Raw genomic sequence first — 21,526 nt, 5'->3', positions numbered from 1 at the left:
TCGCCCTTGTCTGTGTATCCATCCAGCAGAAAACTACACTGTAGAGGTGCTCTTGCCTGTGACGCCCGTGGCTAGAGCATCCAGGGCTTGGTGCTACTGTTCTTTTGATTAGCAGAGCCCTGATGGACATTGCTGCACCACAAGGGGCAGGGGCCTTGGACCTTGGAATGCTGGGTGGGCTTAGTCTAGGCTCAGGCAGGGAGGAGCCAATGCTGGGAGTTACTATCACCTTAAGGGAAGTGCTAGATGAACCTACAGGTGAGGGCAGGGAAGAGAATCTCTAAAAGTACTCCAAAGTAGAAGACAGAAGCAGAGCTAGCGCTTACTAAAGTCACAAGGACTAACTAAAGATTAATGCCAGAATATTCTGAATCCCATCCCCATCTTCCACCCATCCCCACTGTTCTTGTCCTGCAGCTGGACCCTCAATCACTTCAGGTTCATCGGGTGTTACAGAAAAGTAAGTCATGGGGACCCCCATCAAGGAACATTGGTAGAATAGATTGTTTACCATCGAAAGGGAGAGAGGCCATACAGAAGAGTTTTCCATATAACAGAAACTTCCCAGTCATGATTTTCACCCAATGTTAGTTACTTTAAAGTCACACCATCTACTCTTAAGTCGTGTGTGTGTGTGTGTGTGTGTGTGTGTGTGTGTGTGTAAGCTATTACTAGTAATCTAGGTTGGTCTCATGACAATCCTCCTGCATCAACCTGCTAAGTGCTGCTATTCCAGGAATACACCGCTATGCCTATCTGAGATGTTAGTCTCCGGAGCCACCTCAGAGCTGACAGATGCTCAACAGCTGGAACAGCTGTGCTAGCGCCATAGTCACCAGCACTGGCACTTTCGGACACGTCTCACTCAGGTCACTAAGACTTAAGCCTCCTTGGCGCAGGGGGTCTTTCAATATGATCCCTGCCCCTGATTAACAGCCCAGGACTTGTCCCTGTGTGCGTCCATGGTCACTATGTCTCCAGGGTCCAGCTTTGGACACAAGTCCTCTGGACAAACAAGAAGAAAGACATCTGTGCACGGGGAGCGCACTCAGCACCCGGCACACACAAACGCTTGAGACTCTGCGCTGGGAGAATAGCTGAGAATAATTTTACTTGTCTTTGGTAGGCTAATGGGTGGGGGAGGTGGGGAGAGGAAGAGCCTTAAAAAGAGCATTCAATATACAAAGAAGTACCGACGCCAGACTCCCAAGGAAGCACCGTGGCCATTAAGCTGACCCTCGGGTGGGGTCCGAGGCCCAGGCGGCCATTGGGCCGGGCTAGAGTCCCGGTGGGAGGCGAAGCGGGGCGGGACGGGCCAGGCCGGGCGTGGGAGGGCGAGGCCGGGCCCCTAGTCCTGCCTCGGCCCTGGGAATGTCCTCCCTGTGTCCGGGCCCGGCGAGGGGTTAATGCTGTGGCCGGCGGGGGCCGGGGGCCTGGCGGGCTCTGCGGGCGATCAGTGCGGCGGGAGGCGCCGCTCGGCCAGGCCTCCGCGGCCCAGCACCTCGCCGCTGAATTGGTAGGTGAGCTTCTTCTTGACTTTCTTCACTTCGCCGGTCTTGCCGTAGTTGCGCAGCGCGCGCGCCATCTTCTGGTAGGTCATCTTCTTGCGGTTGCCCTTCTGGATGCCCCAGCGGTGCGCCAGCGCCTCCTTGTGCTTGGATGAGAACTGGAAGGTGCCCTTGTCCTTGTCCACCCACCAGATGCTGTCCTTCATGTCGCCGCTGCGCAGCAGGTCGAGCAGGAACTGGTACAGGCGAATCTTCTTCTTGCTGCCTGTGGGAGAGGAGCACTCAGGCGGGGTGCGGACGGGACTCAAGGACTTTCCAGGAACCCTCCCAGCAGTTGCTCCTGACTGTGGTACATGCAAACACACACGTACCCTACATGTCGTACCTACACGTCGCGGGTATCCATCCATGTATCTATATCTACTCTCACACATCCACATGCCTATCCTCACACCCTCACATTCACATACAGGGACTCACATTCACAAACACTCATACACAGTCCATCACACGCTCATACCCCCCCCCCAGGCCTTCACACAATCATAGGCCCTCACATATGCACAAGTAGTCACACACTCAGACCGTCACAATCACATGCTCACAAGCCCCACACTCACAGGCCTGGACACATCAGGCCTTCACACACATATAGTCACTCTCCCATTCACACACACACACACACACACACACACACACACACACACACAGCTCTGAGACACGCCTACCAGGCCAGTTGGCCTTGGCTAGGATTTGCAAGGGTTGTAAATGCAGCTAGGATTGGCTGGATCAGGGGACAGATCCTACCTGTCTCCCCATGCAGAAGACCTGGCCCAGGTTCCAAGCCATCAGCCTCCCCATCGGACACCTCCAATGGGGGGCTCTGCCTCTCACCCTCCTCCTCATCTGAGCTCTGCTGGCGGGCTGGGGACAAGGACTGGTAAGGGAAGCACATCCGGGGTACGTAGGAAACCTGCAAAGGAAAGGGAGGAAAGGACGGAAGTCAGTAAGGGGTAGCCCAGGGCTGCAACAGGGGTCGGCTGAGTGGGAGTGGGAATGCTGGGGAGTGGTCAGCAGGGCCAGGAAGACTGAGAAGGGAACACTAGTGGTCAGGGATGTGGCCCTGGTGCAATGGTTTGCTAGTTACTGAGCCTACCACCCTTCCCATTGCGACCTCTGGTATGGCAAGGGGCCATCTGGCTTGGCAGTGGACTAGGAATGGAGGGGGTGCAGGGAGCAGTGGCTTGGTTATAAGAAAGTGAATGGGGCTGGGCAGTGGAGCCCCACGCCTTTAATCCAAGAACTCAGGAGGCAGAGGCAGGTGGATCTCTGTGAGTTCGAAGGACAGCCAGGGCTGTTACACAGAGAAACCCTGTCTCAAAGAAGAAAAAAAGTGAAGGGGACTTAATAAGGGGGTGATGAGCTAATGAGAGGACAGGGGAGGTCAGTGAGGGGTGGCAGAGGCCACTGGTTGGGGTTAGGGTCCCTGGAGCAGAGAAGGGTCAGTCACAGAGATCAGTGAGAAGCCATGGGATCAGCGGAGGCTGATCCAGTGGCTCAGTGACTCAGACACTGGCTACATGGACCCTAAGGGCCCACAAACAGGGATGGGTGGGAAAGGATGACTGAGGACTAGGGAGGCCATCCTCTGTGAGATAAAGGTGCGGGCTCATAAGGTCAATCAGGAGGTCAGCAGAGCCGTTGGGGTACCAGCTGCCGTTGGTTCTGGGGAGCAGGAAGCCGCGTTGAGTAAGAGCCTGTGTCCGCTTCCTGCTATGCTTCCATGCCTCACCACAGGCTTGGAGGTCCAGGGGACAGAGGACAGCCAGCAGCACGCACCTGGTGGCTGAGGCTGGCGTGGGGTGGTGCCATGGGGGTATCGAGGACGTGCATCTGCTCCAGCTCCATGTGACGGTAGAGCTGCTGCAGCTGTGGGGCCTGCACGCTCTGCAGCTCCGTGAAGTGATTCTCAGGGAAGCTCTCGAACTCGCTGTGTACATGGTGTGTGGGGAAATCCCAGTAATGATCTGTGGGGACAGCCAGGGAGGAGGGGTGAGCCAGGGTGCCATGGCAGGACACGGTAACAAAAATCATTTACATTAATCAGCTCCTATGATTTCATGCACTACACCGTACTTTATAGCAAGGACTCAGGCTTAGAGCGGTTTCCTAGAACATGCCAAGATTAAAGTCCTCAACAGCGGTGGAGCCTGGTCCTGGGTCCAGTCATGCCTGATGGTGTTCTCAGCAGCCATTTTGTCCTGGGACTGGACCCAGGGACGCACAGGCTTATTCTGAGCCTGAGTCTGAATCCTGGCTTTGCTGTGTATTGGTTGTGTGAGCCTCCTATAAAATAGATGGCATTGTTATTGGGAGAATACAAACGAGCTCACATTCACAAGGGCTTCTAGACCTTCTCTGCCTCTGTGACCTTCCAGACTCCTGACTACCTAAAGTCACAAGCATTGGTCCTTGTCACATGATCTGAGTATGACTGCAGAGTCACAGGGCTGACATTGCTCACGGCTAGAGTTTGCCCAAACCTATGGGCGCTGCTTCTGTAAAGTCACAGAAAGGTTCCTGGGAGACTGAAGGAACAGATTTTCCCAGACAGCCCGTGTGGGTGTCTGGTGCCTGTAGCAGCGTGGACTAGTCAGCTCCTGTAAGCTGTCCTCAGACTTCCACATACATGCTGGCACACGGACACATACATATGTAAAAATAAATTTAAGAAGAAGAAAGAAGAAAATGAGAATATGGTGTGAGGAGAGGGATTTCCTCCTGTGACCTAAAGAAGGAGGTGGAAGGTGCTGGGCCAGGGTGAGTCCACCAACACCAGTACATCCCTATTCACACAGTGACATGCTTTCCAGCTGTGTCCCAGGTATCACGGGACTCTTTTGGTAACTGCATCATTTATTTGGGGGGCAAAAACGGTGCCTGTGTGGAGGTCAGAGGTCAGCTTTCAGGCGTCGGCTCCTCCTTCCACCACAGGGGTCCCAAGAATCAAACTCAAGTTGGGAGCAGTGATGCCTTTCCCTGCTGAGCCATTTCACCCACCCTTCTTGGTTTTGTTTGTGTTTGTTTTTGTTTTGTTTTGTTTTTGAGACAGGGTGTCACCCAAGCTGAGTCTGAACTGTGACCATTCAGACTTACTCTTTGGGGTTCAGGATTACAAACCTGGCTTTTTCTCATCCAGGCCAGTAGTGACCCTAGATTTTTTTTTTCACTGAACCTCTTAAGAGGTCATTTCCCACTTAAGAGGTCATTACTAAGACCTTGTTCCTGTGTGAATCTTTTGAGTTAGGCAGCAGGGAACCACCTCTAGGAGACCGTGACACAGAGAAGTAAAAACACATGCCTCGGGACAGCATCCAAACCCTGCTGCATGGGTGGGCCTCGGTTTCCTCATCTGAATGGGGCTAATAATTTATAGCCATCTTATCCATATACTGTGAGTTATGACTAAATGAGTTATCTGATGCCCGTGCAGTGCTTAGAATAAAACCTGGCACAAAGGAGGAGCCTTCACTCTTGCCACGCTCTGCTCTACAGAGCCCCTGTAAGCACATCCGTAACCTCAATTATCAGAAAGTAGAGGAAAGAAGACCAAAGGCAAGCTGGGCGGAGTGGTGCACGCCTTTGATCCCTGTACTCCCGAGGCAAAGGCAGACTGACCTCTGTGAGTTCAAGACCACTTTCATCTGAACGTTGAGTTCCAGGTGATGCCTGAGGCCTGAGTTTGGAGAAATAGCTCCGTGGTTACGAGCACTTGCTGCTACTCTTTCAGAGACTGGGGAGTCGAGCTCCCAGGGCCCACATGACAACTCACAAGCTCCTCAACACCCTCTTCTGGATTCCTAAAGCATGACTTCCTACACACGCACACCACACACACACACACACACACACACACACACACACCAGAGACAGAGCATAGAAACATAAATAAAAAAATGACAAAATATTTTTTAAAAGTTTGAGTCCAGGCTGGAGAGATGGCTCAGTGGTTAAGAGCATTGCCTGCTCTTCCAAAGGTTCTGAGTTCAATTCCCAGCAACCACATGGTGGCTCACAACCATCCGTAATGAGGTCTGGTGCCCTCTTCTGGCCTGCAGACATACACATAGACAGAATATTGTATACATAATAAATAAATAAAATGTTTAAAAAAAATAAATGGTGTGACAAATGATTATAAACTATAAATAAATAAAAATAAAAGTTTGAGGCCATCTTGGACAAAAAGCAAGATCTTATCTCAAAACAAAAATGAAAAGGCTAGGGTTATAGCACATGGTGAGCACTGCCTGCCATGTGGACAGAAAACAAAGGTCACCAAACCCAAAAGGACAGAGTAGGGCTCTGGGACTGGGGTTGCAGACCTGACTTCCTCTGGGATGGATCACCCTCAACACCTTCCTGGCCATTGCCACCGACCTTTCCCTGCCCGGCTCCAGCCCATCCCGGCTCCAAGGATGGAGCCCTGAGTGTTTGCTCTAGGTGTGGGCTGGAAGGCTTCTGACCTCTCTTTGCAGCCACACCACACCCCTGCTAGCTCACTGTGCTCTTTAAAACTGAAGCTTCTGTGGATAACAGGAGTGTGAGGAACTGCAGGAAGAATGGGAGCCATTCCCTGTGCTCTCAAGGCGACGGCCGGGACTCCCTGAGCTACAGCGCTTCAAAACCTCACCTTTCCCCTTGATTTGGGTGCCCAACCAATTATGTAACCAACTGTCTGGTAGGCAAACTCATTCCAAATATGAGGTCCCAGAGAAAATGTTCAAGCAATCATTCAGAGAACAAAGGTTTCTGGCCTTCTGAACCTCATTTCTTGTGTCTCTTTTTATAGCCCAGGCTAGCCCAGAACTTACCAATTTAAAGGATAGCCTTTAATTTATGGTGAGCCTCTTGCTTTATTTCAGATTTGAATCATCCTACTTGGCTCTAGAAACAGAGTCTCACTTAGCACAGGCTAGCCTCAGAGTTGCCATATAGCAGAGAATGACCTTGAAGCCTTGATCCTCCTGTGTCTGTAGCCTGTGCCCCACACCTGCCGTGGACAGCTCTCCGTGAGAGCGGTACTCAGCTTTGTTTTGTCCTTTGCCTTCTGTCTGGAGGCTGCCAAAGACCTTGTTAGCAAACCCTCAGTTCTTCAGAGACTGCCATCAAGTCCTTTGCATATCTGGTGACTGCTCCGCCATGCCGAAGCTCTCAGTGCTTGAAGGGATTGCTGATGCTAACTTCCAGTGTCCCAGGCATCATGCTAAGACTGTAACACATCTGATCTCTTTAACCTGTACTCTTAGGCGGCAGAGGCTAAAGTAGGTCCTTTCTTTTGACACTTAAGGAAGCTGTGACTCAAAAGTTTAAGTCCTTTGTCTCAGAAGCCACTGGTAGTGCAGTGTCAAGACCCAAACCCACCTTTGCGTATTTCCAGAGGTTGAATTCTTGCTCTATTGTGCCAGCTCTGTGGTCCCCAGGTTATTGATGTAATAGTGTTAGCTTTAAGTTAGCTTTTACCTACGGTAAAGCCGAGCAGTGGTGGCACACGCCTTTAATCCCAGCACTCAGGAGGCAAAGACAGGTGGATCTCTATGAGTTTGAGGGCAGCCTGGTCTACAAAGCAAGTTCCAAGCCGGGCGGTGGTGACGCACGCCTTTAATCCCAGCACTCGGGAGGCAGAGGCAGGCGGATCTCTGTGAGTTCGAGGCCAGCCTGGTCTACAAGAGCTAGTTCCAGGACAGGAACCAAAAAGCTACGGAGAAACCCTGTCTCAAAAAAAAAAAAAAAAAGCAAGTTCCAGGATAGCCAGAGCTGTTACACAGAGAAACCCTGTCTAGCAAAGCCAAAAAGAAAAAGAAAATAAAGAAAAAAAGAGTCACTCAGCTGAACTTATTCTCCCTCAGAACAGAGATCCCAGCTTGAAGCCAGGGCTGTCCTCAGAAGAGCCAAGGTACTCTCAGAACAGAAGATCAGGGACTGGAGAGATCGCTCATAGGTTAAGAGCGCCCACTCTCTTTCAAGGGTCCTGAGTTCAGATCCCGGCACCCATGTCAGGCAGCTCAAAACAACCTATAACTTGAGCTCCAAGGGAACTAACACTCCTGGCCTCTAAGGACACCTGCACACACACGCATCTCCACAGAATTACAAAAAATAAAAACAAATCTTTATGAAAGAGACCACCAAAGCCTGTCTGAGCTCTATAGGAAGTTCAAGGCTGGTCTAAGCTATATGAAACCATGGTTCAAAACACGCAAAACAACAAAAATCGCAGATGAGAAATCAAAAAAGCAGCCCCCCCCCAAAAAAATGCTTTTTAGGAAATTACTATCACTGCCAGCCTGTAGATTTGGAGGCCTAGAGAGCAGAAAGCTCAAGAGCCTGTTTCTCGCTACTATGTATCCTGGTTATTGGTGTTTTGTTTGTTTATTTATTTATTTATTTTGGTTTTTCGAGACAGGGTTTCTCTGTGGCTTTGGAGCCTGTCCTGGAACTAGCTCTGTAGACCAGGCTGGTCTCGAACTCACAGAGATCCGCCTGCCTCTGCCTCCTGAGTGCTGGGATTAAAGGCGTGCGCCACCACCGCCCGGCTGTTATTGGTGTTTTAATTATTCCCCTGATACAAAGATTAATCTGTCAGCTCCTGCATCCTATCACCCCACAGCATCAGCCTTGATGTGTTTATTAGATGGAAAAATGAATGGGAGGTGAGTGGAAGGTTTGGGGGAGAGGGAAGGATGGTCGCATAGAAGGGGAGTGGTTGGTTGGAGGGCTGTGTGAATAAACTCCGGCCCCGCCAACAGCAACAACAGGAAATGACAAGTGCTACTAAAAACACTGCTACTTGTGCATTGTAGCCGGGACCATAAAGCAGCTGCCGCCATTTTGATAACAGGGCAGTTCCTCAGAGAAAAGGCGCTCAGGAGATGGCTCAGCGGTTAGGAGTGCTCGCTGCTCTTCCAGAGGACCCAAGCCGGTAACTGCAGCTCCAGGGGATTCGATGCCTTTGACACCTCCAGGGACACACACTCATGCGCATATACTCACATTCAGACACATACACACACGCCTGCTACACACAACTAAAAATTAATAAAACAGCCTGGGGTGACAGTGCAGAGGAAGGGGGATCTCTATGAGCCTGAGCCCAGCCAGGTCTACTGGTGAGCTCCAAGTCAGCAGGGCTACAACAATAAAACATACACACACTAAAGAAAGAACTATCATAGGACGCAGTAACTCATCAAGTCCATTTGTGAGTGTGCATCCAGATGAATATGTCAGAGTCCTAATCATGGTCTAAACATATGGTCATAGCAGTGTTATTCCTCATAGCCAGAAAGTAGAAACAAGAGAAGCCTCGTCGGCAGATGAGCCATTAAGCAAAATGTAGTGGTCTGGTGGTGGGCACAGCTGACTTCCAAAATGTACTGCACTCATACAGCGGGATATTATTCAACCTTTAAAAAGAGAAATTCTGGTATGTGCTACAACATGGGTGAATCTTGAGGACATTCGGACAATCATAAGTTCATTATAAAAGGAAAGTTGCGGGGTGATTCCACTTAGAGTCACTAAAGTCATAAAATTCATAGAGATAGAAAATAGGGCAGTGGTGGCGCAGACCTTTAATCCCAGCACCAGGGAGGCAGAGGCAAGCAGATCTCTGAATTACAGAGTGAGTTCTAGGACAGCCAGAGCTACACAGAAAACTCCATCTTGAAAATCCAAACGAAAACAAAAAGAAAAGGAAGGAAGGCAGGCTGACACATTGAGGATGGGGAGGTGTTTAACGGGCACAGGGCTTCCGTTTGGCAAAATGCGTTCAGAAGATAATGGTGGTAGATACAGAACGATGTGAATATTTTTTGTTTTGTTTTGTTTGAGGCAGGACTTAAGTAGATATTGGTCCTCTGTCTTTGGTCTTTTGAGTGCTGGAACTATAGGCATGAACCACTGTGCCCAGCAGCCCAGCCTTTGTGAGTGTGTTTTATTAGCACCCATTTATACCCTTGAATGACTCAGATGGTGACTTGACAATGGCACTTGCCAGTAAGCTGACTACCTGAGTTTGACACCCAGGACCCACATGATGAAAGAAGAGAACTGATTCTGACCTACATGTTGTGACACATGCATGTTCACACACATGTGCTAGGTAGGTAAGTAGAAGATAGATAGATAGATAGATAGATAGATAGATAGATAGATAGATATGTAGGCAGGTAGATAGCTAGCTAGATAGGTAGATAGATATATAGGTAGATCGATGGTTAATAGATACATAAATATAATTTCATATTATCTGTATACTTGTCATACCTGCAAAATCTCTCCTGAATATGTCTAACCCTTTTGTTTGTTTGTTTCAGTGTGTGTGTGTGTGTTGAATGCAGATGAGTGTGAACGTGCAGAAACTGAAGGAGGTCTTCAAGGGTCTTTTTCTATCACTCTACACCTTTTTTTTCTTTGAAGCAAAGTCTCTCCCTGGATGTGGTGTTGCACACTTTTAATTCTAAACACTTAAGAGGAAGCAGGCAGATCTCTGTGAGTGCAAGACCAGCCTGGTCTACACAATGAGTTCAAGGCCAACCAAGGTTACATAGTGAAACTCTACCTTAGTAGAAGAAGAAGAAGGAGGAGAAGGAGTGAAAAAGAAAGAGAAGGAGAATCTCTCACTGACTCCCATTCACCCGTTTTGACTAGGCTGGTTGGCCAGGAAGCTCTCAGGCTCTGACCCCACTGCTAGAGTTACAGTCATTTTATGTGGGACTGGGGATTACAGCCCAGGTCCTTATGCTTGCATAGCAAACAGTCTTGCCTCCCGAGCCATCTCCCTAGCCTAATGTCTATTCCTTTTGTCTCTATCACCACTACTGTTGCCCACACCTCCACTGTGTCTTGCATCAGGAAGATGTTTTTCTAAGTGCCCTTCGCCCAGATCCCATCCTTTTCTCTCTTCCATCTGCTGCCTACCCAGAAGTCAGTGGGACCATTTTAAATTGTTGAATGTGGTGGTGCACGCCTCCCCTTCTACCTCCTGGGAGCTGTAACAGGGGACTTGGGTGACTGGTGTGAGGTTAGCCTGAGGATATGGTGAGATCCAAGGAAGAGAGAAAGAAGAGGTAGAGGAAGGGATGGAGGGAGGTAAGGGGAGAAGGGGAGAAAAGAAAAAGGACTTTCAGAGAGACAAAACTGTAGAAAAATAAAATAAAATAAAAATCTAGATTATAGCTGGGCGTGGTAACACACATCATTAATCCCAGCACTCAGGAGGCAGAGGCAGGTGGATCTCTGAGTTCAAAACCAGCCTGGTCTACAGAGCAAGTACCAGGACAGCCAGAGATATACAGAAAAACCCTGTCTTGAGGACTGAAGAGATGGCTCAGAGGTTAAGAGCACTGGCTGCTCTTCCAGAGGTCCTGAGTTCAATTCCCAGCAACCACATGGTGGCTCACAGCCATCTATACTGAGATCAGGTGCCGTCTTCTGGTGTGCAGGCATACATGGAGGCAGAATGTTGTATACATAATGAATAAATCTTTAAAAAAGAAAGAAAGAAATCCTGTCTTGAAAAACAAAAACAACAAATCTAGAGCATGAAAAAGAGGACCCCATGGAACACAAGACACCATAAGAAAACTGTAATAATTGGAAGAGAAGTGTTTTCAAATTTCTAACAGAAAAAAAGATTTTTTTTTTCACCCTGAAGTTTGATATAGCCAAACTTCTGCTTACCGGGTGAGAGCATAGAACAGACAGGGAGAGAGACGACCCACCGCTCAGCCACCCCTCACCTCCCTCATGGCCTCTCTGGAGCTGTGCCGTACACCTGCATATGGTGGCTCACTCTGTCCTTACAATAGTCTTGAAAAGTGAGTGTGATTATGGAAAGGCTTAGCCACAGACATAGCCACCTGGGCTCACAACAGTATCCTGAGGAGCATGGGGCAAAGGTAAAGCCAGCAATCAGAGGATGGCTGTGTCTCAGCCACATGTCATAGTCACGTGATCATGACAATGGGCACTTCTGTTCAAATGTGGGAAGCCTACAGAAATGTGAGCATGCAATGTGAATGGCTGTGGCCAAATGTTTCTCTAAAGCAAACAAACGAGAAAGTTCCTCTTCAGAGCCTGCTGCGCGTGTTACACGCCTCAAACTGGAAGACCAAGCTGATCCATCTCTGCTCAACAGCTAAGGCTCTCAGCAAAATTCAGTGTCAGCTGGGAGATGGCTCAGTGGATAAAGCCGTGGGCGCCCAACTATGGGCACGCTGATTCAACTCTTAGTACCCACATAAATCCTAGTGGAAGTGACAGCCACCTGAAATCCCTGTCCTCTGAAGGAGGGATAGGCATTCTCCAAGCAAGCTGACTAGACATACTGGTGGTGTCAGACTCACAGGAAGACAGATACACCACAAAGTTTCTGCAAAATAGACAGGGCCATCAGCATGGGGAGATGGGAGAGAGAAGGCTTTGCTCGCTCCGCTGTATTTCCTACACCGTGGTGTTGAGAACTTGTTGTTTTAAGATTTAGCTATATTTATTTTATGTGCATGAGTGCATGCCAATATGCCATGTACATATGTGGTGCCCATGAGTTACTAACAGGTGTGAGCCTCCATGTGGGAGCAGCCAGTGCTCATAGCTGCTGGACCGTCTCTGCAGCCCCTGAGGTCTTGTCATGTTAATGGTTAAAAATTAAATATTTAAGATGTATTTAAAGCTGGCATGATGGCTCCAACAAGTTGTTCTCTGACCTACAAATACACACATGTGCACACAAAGTAAATATAAAAATAAAAGTGTATTTATATTCACACCACACATACGGTTATTCAGATCATGTAATTCCCTGTTGAGAATTCCCGGTGCGGGGCTGACTTAGCAAGTGTGAAGACCAGGATACAACTTGTACTCCTCCATGGCCTTCAAACCCTGTCTGATATGCCCCTCAGTGGCCAATTGGAATTCACTTTGTCCTCTGCTGAAGGCTTCTTGCTCTTGAACTTGTCATTCTCTGTCCCCATCCACCTCCCGTGCATGGTCCCTGGTCTTCACTCAGATTTCAGCGCAGCTGTCACCCTCTCCAAGGCTTCTCTGACCTTTTATGTAAGCATGGCTTCTGCACACTGATGAGTGGAGAAGGAGACATGTAAACAGAGAAGGAAGTATCTGGAAAAATGATGGGGTAGGGTGGGTGGATGAGAGAAAGAGCAGATGGGTGGATGGCTGTCATCCAGGCCAGTAAACAATGATCTAGTTGACCTGTCACAGAGACCTCTGTCCTGTTCCCAGTCCCCCAGCTTAGTAGTTCTCAACCTGTGGGTTGTGACCCCTTCAGGGGGCAAATATCAGATATCATGTATGTAAGGTACTTTCATTACAATTCATGACAGTATTAAAATTACAGTTGTGAAGTAGCAACAAAATCATTTCATGGTCAAGGGGGTCACCCCAACATGAGGAACTGTATAAAGGTCACAGCATTAGGAAGGTGAGAACCACTGAGGGCCTAGCTGCTTGCTTGGGGTACAGCCATGCTAACATCTACGGAGCCTCCCCCAGTCCTGTTCTCAGCATGGTGCACACAACCTCACAGAGGACACATGCCACCTCGTGGGCCTATTCCAGTTCCAAGGTGTTTCCTTTATTTCAGTCTTGCAGACAAGGAGGAGGCACTCAGAGGTTCTATTGCTGTCCTGCAGCAGCACAGCCGGTGAGTCGGTGGAGCTGGGACTGAAGCCCACCTGCGTCTTCCCACTGACATCACTTTATTAAGTGTGGGCACAGAAGGCAGCGGAAGGATGTGAAGGGCAGAAGACTTTTCTTTAGCCTTCTAATAGTAATTTCCAGTAAATATTAGGGACGGCACCGGTGCTCAGAGGGCACCGATGGCACAGGTGGGGATGGACAGGGACGCCCAGAGACACTAGGGGAGACTCTGAAGGAGTTCTGGGCTCGTGCCTTAGGTAGAAGTCCATGATGACAACCAAGAGTCATTCCTAATGTCCTGCCCCAGATACAAAGAACTCATCGGGACGCTGAGTCAGAAAAACCCAGGCTTCCTGTGAAGCGCACTCCATCGTCCCAGCCCCAGACCCATTTGCTTTCTAGATATTTGGGCAGCAAAACCTAAGTGGTCAAAGACTTGAAGGAAATGCCTCCAAAGCTAGTGACCTAAGCTGCCCTGAGAAAGGGGCTCAGAGCCCTGCTGTGCTTGCCAGTCCAGGACCTCCAGGGGGCGCCCTCCTCAAGCCCAGAGGGACCTTGCTGAGTGCTGGAGGGTGGGTGTGTTACTCAGACCTGGCTCTTCTTATCTGGGTGAGGGGAACAACTAGGGATAAGGTAGAACAAGAAAGAGCCTGAGTTATCTGGATTTCACCCCAGAGTGCGTAGTTCTTATACACTTTGAATACATTTAAGAACAAAAGAGGGCATTTGAAAGCCTTTCTAGAACTGGGGTCTGAAAGAAGCTTGTGACTTGAAGTTGATAAACCTCCCCTAGGGAACACTTCCAGGAAGATTTTTTGCTGGACGCCAGAAGAAGGTGTTCTCGTGGTTTAGCGTCCAAATGAAAATGCCCTGTGTGACAGCCTTGGGTGTGGCTGTCAGAAGTGGCCTCCTCCAGCTGTGGCCCTCAGCATTTCTCTGACCTTGAGTCCCCAGGTGAAGGCCTCTGGAGAAACCCCCAGTCCAATCTGGAACAACGTGACTATACTTCTTAAAACTCAAGATTCATCTCTGGTAACCTGGGGTCTCCTTGTCCAGGGTCCAGGCCCTAGGAGTCAGACCTCTTTCCCCATAGCTTGCTGCAGAGCAAGGCTGGGTTTGGGTGGACAGTTGGGGCCAGGCCTCCTCCACACCTCCAACAGACTCTGGGGCCTTGGTGTCTACTCTACAAGGGATGGTTAGAGGCTCTCCCTTGGCTTAGTGGGGGTCTGGAGAGATGGTTCTTATGATCTGGCATCTAGCAGAAGAGATAAAAAATGTTGCTAAGCCTCTTACGAACAGAATTACTGAGCCCCAAACCTCAGTAGTGGCACTGGGAAGGGCCACAGGCTACACAGGAAGGCTGGGGGGCTCACTGAAGGGATTTTTGGATAATCAAGGCCCTCTGTGGGGCTGGAGAGATGGCTCAGAGGTTAAGAGCACTGGCTGCTCTTCCAGAGTCCTGAGTTCAATTCCCAGCAACCACATGGTGGCTCACAACCACCTGTAATAAGATCTGGTGCCAACTTCTGGCCTGCAGGGACACATGCAGACATAACATTGTTACATAATAAATAAATAGGGTGGTGGTGGCGCACGCCTTTAATCCCAAACTCTGGAGACAGAGGCAGGCAGATCTCTGTGAGTTCAAGAACAGCCTGGGCTACAAGAGCTAGTTCCAGGACAGGCTCTAAAGCTACGAAGACACCCTGTCTTAAAAAAAAGAAAAAAAAAAGGCCCTCTGTCCCTTGGCTCCCCAAACCTGCCTGGGTGACCTTTGTGCATGACAGTCATCCCGACCATCCTGTGCCTCCTAGGGCTGGACTGAGGAGGCTGACAGGGAGGGGGAGTGGGCTGGGCAGACTGCAGCAGAGGGACGCTGTGTGGGAGAGTGGCAGGTGGAGACAGTCTGTGTGAGCGAAACGATGGCTGGAATGTGATGTGAGCGTGTGACAGAGAAGAGAGGAAGCGGTGGAATGAGTGGTCAGGAGAAAGAAGCAGGCGTGGGCTCGGGCCGACTGCCTGACCAGCATCCACTGGCCTAGTCGGCTCACCCACACTCCCTACCTAGCTCACTTATTAAAAAGTCCCCAAGCCTACAGATGGGGTCCCAGTGCTTGAGGGGAAGTGGACTTGAGACCCCACCCCTAACGCAGAAGTTATCTCCACTTATTTACAGCTCACAAAGTGGAGCCTCACTAGGTATATAAGCCACACTAAGGGCAGGCCCCCTGCCCAGCAGGAGATGGCCAACCCAAAACAAACTCAGTGGTGTCTTCGCAGGGTTTTGTCTCCCCGTGCTTTGTCTGAACACTTTTTTTTTTAAACCTTATAGTCTTCTAGTTTCGTGTTTTTATGGGACTTCTGTGTTTGTCTCTGTTTTTTTGTTTGTTTGTTTGTTTTGGGTTTGGTTCGGTTTTTCTTTTTCTGTTTTAGGTTTTGGTTTTGGTTTTGGTTTTTGGTTTTTCGAGACAGGATTTCTCTGTAGCTTTGGAGCCTGTCCTGGAACTAGCTCTTGTAGACTAGACTGGCCTCAAACTCACAGAGATCTGCCTGCCTCTGCCTCCCAAGTGCCACCACTGCTAGGCTTTATTTTATTTTTTGAATGCCTATTTGTTTTCTAATGAGAGAGAGAGAGAGAGAGAGAGAGAGAGAGAAGGTACAGATCTGAATGATGGGGAGGGGGGAGGGTTAAGGAAGGGAAAACCACAATTAGAATATATTGTATGAAAATAATCTATTTTTTAAAAAGCCCCTAGGAGCAGACAAGGTAGATGAGAAACTAAATTTGCCCTTGACACAGGAAAGATGCTCAAAGATAAGGATTGGGGCAGAAGTTGTGGAAGACAGGGATGAGGTAGCACCTTCATCTTATTCTCAAGGAGCCTCAGGGGTCTTTGTCTCTCTCCAGCCCCAGGGCATGCTGAGCGCCCAGGCCCCGTCCAGGCTGTGATAAGGTCAGGTGGACCATGTACTCACCGCTATGGCTGTCTCCATCGCTGCCAATAAAGGCATAGTAGTCTTGTGTTTGGCGTGAGTATAGTTCAGAATCGTAAGTAACCAGTTCATCCGATGGCTGTAGAGAGAGGAAGGTATCAGAGCCTGAACTGTTGAGACTCCAGCAAGATTTTCAGCTAAGCGTGAGGCCGGCAACCTTCCCTGCGGCACGTGGAGCAGCCCAGCCTTGACTCAGAATCCAGAGTGCCCAGGGATGCAGGGGTGAGGCAATAGAGGGAGGTTCAGGAAAGGACGGTAGGGCAGTGATGGGGCAGAGAAGTGAGAGGTCAGGAGGACCAGGGTTGAGAAGAGGGTGCAGCCCCGTCCTCTCTTCTGCTTATTCTCCATAGCCCCCAAATGTACAAGTACTCCCTTGGACACACTTATACCCAGACTCTCACACAGGTCTTTATGTCTGTTCTCAGGACCAGTCACACACCAGTGTGCAGTCAGCCCTGCAGACATCCGTACAGACCAACACACATGCTCACATTACGTTCCAGTACAGACCGACACACGCTCACGTCACATTCCAGCCATGATTTTGCTCACAGACTGTCTCCACCTGCCACTCTCCCACACAGCGTCCCTCTGCTGCAATCTGCCCAGCCCACTCCCCCCTCCCTGTTAGCCTCCTCAGTCCAGCCCTAGGAGGCACAAGATGGTCGGGATGACTGTCATGCTGATGATTTATTTGTACAAAGGTCACCCAGGCAGGTTTGGGGAGCCAAGGGACAGAGGGCCTTGACTATCCCTTCTCCCTCAGTAATTTTGATGGAAGACTCCCTGTGCCTGCTACTTTCTCCCCCTCTCTTCCCTCCTTCCTGTCCTCCCCTTCCTGTCTTTCTTCCCTCCCTCCTCTATCTTTCCTTCCCTCTCTTCTCCCTCTGCCTCCTCCATCTCCTTTCCCCACCCTCTCTCACTTGCTTGGGCAGAGGGCATACATACCAAAGCCTTCCCAACAGTCCTCGGGCTTCTCCCCACCCCCGCAGTGTGCCCAAGGGTTACACAATAGTTACTGTGGCCCTCAGGCTTGCTTGGTGGGCCAGTCCTACTTGGGAGCCCACCACTCTAGAGATACTTGGAATGCCCTCTGGACTTGAGAGAGTGGCTAAGGAACTGGTATAGGAGCTCGGGGGTTGCCCCTTGCCCACATCTGCCCGGCGTTCAGGAAGGAGAGGTCAAGGGTCAGGGACAGTGGCTTTACTTGAGGCAGAGCTGACCCTCTCTGGGAAGACCTCCTCCATCACCTGTGCTTGCCCTAGCACCTTCTCCATCCCAGGTGGGAGAAGGAGCTCAAGATGAGGGTCAGGACCATGAGGTCCAACCAGCCCTGTGAAGGGCCAGAAGCTGCCCCTTTCCCTGGGTTTCCAGGCAGCACGCTGGGCCTGCCCCTGTTGCAGGACGTTGGCTATGATGTCAGGCCTAGGGCTCTAAGGCAGGGTGGGGTAGAAGAGAGATCTGTTAGGGGAAAGCTGAGTCAAGTGGGCAAGCCTTTCTCTGCTCAGCCCTTTCTCACCGTCCCAATACCTCAAGGGTAGGAAGAAGCCAGAGGGTCCTCTCCAAGGGACCCCGGACTGCCGTCTGCCTAAAGCTGCCACTGTCACTGAAAACAGGAGGAACAGTGAGACCTGCTCACTTGCTTGGGTCCCTGTCCTTGTTCCACCCGAACTCCACTCAAATGCTCAATCCAGGTCCTCCTGTTCCAGTGCCAATCTGATCCCATTCTGGTCGCCAGACCCATCCTTTACCCGATTTCTTACTGAGCTCAGCCCTAGCTGCAAATCTAACTGCCATGTCTCGGCTGTATGCTCTACTCTTGCCCAGCCTGACCCCAAGACCTCAAACCAGCCTTGGCCACTGCCCTAAACTTTCAGGTCCAAGTAGGCCCAAAGCCCAAACACTTGAATCAACAGCCATTCCACTATGCCAGGCCACAAACTGGATGTTGGGGACCCATGGGTGACCCAGAGTTCCACCAGCTTTTGTCTCAGGAGCCCATAGGTCATGGGTTGAGGACCCAGTGGCCGCTAGGCCAGTCCAGATCTCTTCGTCCATGGCCTCTCAGTAGCCTCCCTTACCGCCTTCAGCCCAGTACGCTGTCCTAGAGCTTGGCCTACTACTGAGCCCCACCTATAAATAGCTATTCAGGCCCCACCGATCACAGCCCCACCACGGGGCCAGCCAGCAACCCTCAGCCCGCCAGGGCATGCTCTGAGGAAGCCAATGGCCCCTCTCTGGGTCTCAGGCCAGCCACTCCGGGGAGGAAACACCAACTTCCCACAGATAGGGAGCCGGAGGGCAGCGGGTGGGCTGGTGGGTTAGTGGGCAGATGGTCACACATCCCAGGGCCCAAGGCAGGGCAGGTAGTGAAGCCCCAGTACTCACAGGGGGGACGAGGGGAAACCCTTCCATTTTGCACGCCTGTAACATCCAGCTGAGCTCCAAGTTGGTCAGATCCCCTGCCTCGGTGGGGATCAGTGCAGATCCCCTCAGGACCGGGTGCCCCGTTGGGGGGCTGGACGCTTGTGGGTCAGACGCAGGGCTCAGGCCTGCCCCCTGAGCTACAGGAGCCCTGGGTGAGCCCCCTCCCTTGACATTGCAGGGCCAGCACAAGTTCCTGATTTTATCGAAGGGCCTGCCACTGGGAGATAGTCCCCTTGGGGTGACATCACCACCCAACCCGTTTGCATAAATCTCTTGCGCTACAGGAAGTCTCTGGCCGGCTGGGGCAGGTGGTGCTCAAAGGGCTGCCCTGGGAGGCTGTGGGGCCAGGCCCCCTCCTGAGGAAACTGGGACCGGGAGGGAGAAAGGCTCTGCTGCCCGGTCGCTAGGCCTTCTAAGGGTGTCCACTATTCTTCCAAACACATACTACCAAATTCCCAGGCTCCTATTGTGGCGAACCATCTCTTTGGGGTCAGAATAGTGACAGCGACTGGTCCCTAATTTGTAGAGCGAATCTGGCAGGTGGAAGACTTTGATCCCAAGGCTGCCAGGCTTGGATCTTCCTGTAGGCCGTCAGTCCCTGCTAGGCCTACCTAAACCAGTCAGGGCCCTCAGTGGCCCTGGGTCTACCCATTGTATCCCTTTTCCTGGCTCCTCGGGCGTCTTCCCTACCTCCTGGAAAAGGCCTTGGCTTTTTATATCGCCCCACAGCTGCTTCCGGATCCCTAGACATGGTGATCCCAGCCCAGATTTCTCAGTTTCCCAAACTCTTCCATCTCTTTCCTATCCTCGTCTTGCTCTGATTGTCTGCTCCTTTCCGAGCCACCACCGCAGTCAGAGTTACTCACTATCTGTCCGTCCATCCAGCTGCTCATTAATCAGTCAGCTCATCCACTTACCCTCGTGTTTGGAGACACGTTCGCTTAGCCGCCTGTCTGTCTATATGTCGTCCCATCCATCTGATAACAGTTTATATTTTTATCTGTTTTTCCTCTGTATAATTACCTGTCAATCTGGTCATCTATTCATCTGTTAATCCATCCATTATTCACTAGCCTACATATCCATTCATTGTCTGCCTGTCTATCCATCTCCCTGTCTCTCTGCCCATCAACTAACCCCCTTTCCATCCACCCACCCACCTATCCATCCACCCATTCCCTAACCCACCCACTAGTCACTGATCTATCTACCCATCAGTCCACCTAGACACGTATCTATCCACCCATGCATGCATCTTCCAAATGTTAGTTAACTCCAAGCTCTATGCTGAATCCTGGGCAAGTAAAAGTGTTTCCTGTCCTTCAGAGATCCAGTCTAGAGAGTAGAGCAATGAATAAACCACACACATGCACACATACACACACACGCACACACACATGCACACACGCATGCACACACACATGCACACATACACATGCACACATACACACACGTGTACGCACACACACATGCACACACACGCACACACATGCACACACGCATGCACACACATGCACACACACGCACACACACATGCACACACACATGCACACACACGTGTACGCACACACACATGCACACACATGCACACACACACATGCACACATACACACACGCATACACACACATGCACACATACACACGCGTGTGCGCACACACATGCACACACGTGCACACGCATGCGCACACACATGCACACACATGCACACACACACATGTACGCACACATATGCACACGCACATGCACACGCACACACATGCACACATACACACACGCATACACACACATGCACACATACACACACGTGTACGCACACACATGCACACACACATGCACACACACACACACAGAGTGAATCTACTCTGTTGAGAGTGAGCTTTTTTTTTGTTTTTGTTTTTTGAGACAGGGTTTCTCTGTGGCTTTGGAGCCTGTCCTGGAACTAGCTCTGTAGACCAGGCTGGTCTCGAACTCACAGAGATCCGCCTGCCTCTGCCTCCGAGTGCTGGGATTAAAGGTGTGCGCCACCACTGCCCTTTGAACTGTTTATGTATCTGATAATGACCCTGATCTTTTGATGCTCCTGCCTCCACTCCACAGCACTGAAAACGTGAGCACCCACACTCAGTAGCCCATTTAATGTGGCGCTGGGGATTGAGCTCACAGCTTCAAGCATAGGCAAGCACTCTGTCAACTGAGTTTCACCTCCAGACCCTACCTTGTTTTCTTCATGCGCTCGTCTGCCCACTTGTTCAGTCATCCATTCACCAGCGTCTTACCTAGTGTCCTCTGTGTGCTGTACCTAGTGTCCTCTGTGTGCTGTACCTAGTGTCCTCTGTGTGCTGTACCTAGTGTCCTCTGTGTGCTGTACCTAGTGTCCTCTGTGTGCTGTACCTAGTGTCCTCTGTGTGCTGTACCTAGTGTCCTCTGTGTGCTGTACCTAGTGTCCTCTGTGTGCTGTACCTAGTGTCCTCTGTGTGCTGTACCTAGTGTCCTCTGTGTGCTGTACCTAGTGTCCTCTGTGTGCTGTACCTAGTGTCCTCTGTGTGCTGTACCTAGTGTCCTCTGTGTCCTGTACCATGTCCTCTGTGTGCTGTACCTAGTGTCCTCTGTGTGCTGTACCTAGTGTCCTCTGTGTGCTGTACCTAGTGTCCTCTGTGTGCTGTACCTAGTGTCCTCTGTGTGCTGTACCTAGTGTCTTCTGTGTGCTGTACCTAGAGTCTTCTGTGTGCTGGGCCTGTCAGGTCACACAGAGAGGAGTGAGGCCTGTGTGGTCCTCAGGAGTTCACAGGGCTACAGAGAGACGTGAGAAGAGAATGCAAGAGAGAGAGGTAGGGGGTACGTGTAGGAACAAGTCATTTGGTCAGGGTCACAG

The 21,526-nt window shown here is 50.5% G+C and overlaps 1 protein-coding gene across 1 annotated transcript; it reads right to left on the bottom strand.

Annotated features, from left to right (window-relative positions):
* Positions 1 to 1,093: 1,093 nt before the first annotated feature.
* On the bottom strand, positions 1,094 to 18,818 carry Spi1 (Spi-1 proto-oncogene). Its single transcript, XM_041637722.1, has 5 exons — positions 18,615 to 18,818; positions 16,209 to 16,305; positions 3,348 to 3,535; positions 2,316 to 2,481; positions 1,094 to 1,773 (listed from the first exon to the last, which is right to left on the bottom strand). The coding sequence occupies exons 1-5, from the start codon at positions 18,657 to 18,659 to the stop codon at positions 1,454 to 1,456; spliced, it is 816 nt and encodes a 271-aa protein (XP_041493656.1). The 5' UTR covers positions 18,660 to 18,818; the 3' UTR covers positions 1,094 to 1,453.
* Positions 18,819 to 21,526: the final 2,708 nt, after the last annotated feature.

The sequence above is a fragment of the Microtus oregoni genome, unplaced genomic scaffold (assembly GCF_018167655.1).
Source record: "Microtus oregoni isolate MIOR12 unplaced genomic scaffold, Mior012 000053F_ref0000044, whole genome shotgun sequence".
NCBI classification, from domain to species: Eukaryota; Metazoa; Chordata; class Mammalia; order Rodentia; family Cricetidae; genus Microtus; species Microtus oregoni.
The sequence above is the reverse complement of the archived record's forward strand: the minus strand, read 5'-3'. Positions and strand labels throughout refer to the sequence as shown.

Coding starts and splice junctions, on each gene's coding strand:
- Spi1 (XM_041637722.1), bottom strand. CDS start 18,659: ATGTTACAGGCGTGCAAAATGGAAGGGTTTCCCCTCGTCCCCCCT. Junction 3,536..16,208: donor CGATGGAGACAGCCATAGCG/GTGAGTACATGG, acceptor CTGTCCCCACAG/ATCATTACTGGGATTTCCCC. Junction 1,774..2,315: donor TCTTCTGCATGGGGAGACAG/GTAGGATCTGTC, acceptor CCTCTCCCACAG/GCAGCAAGAAGAAGATTCGC.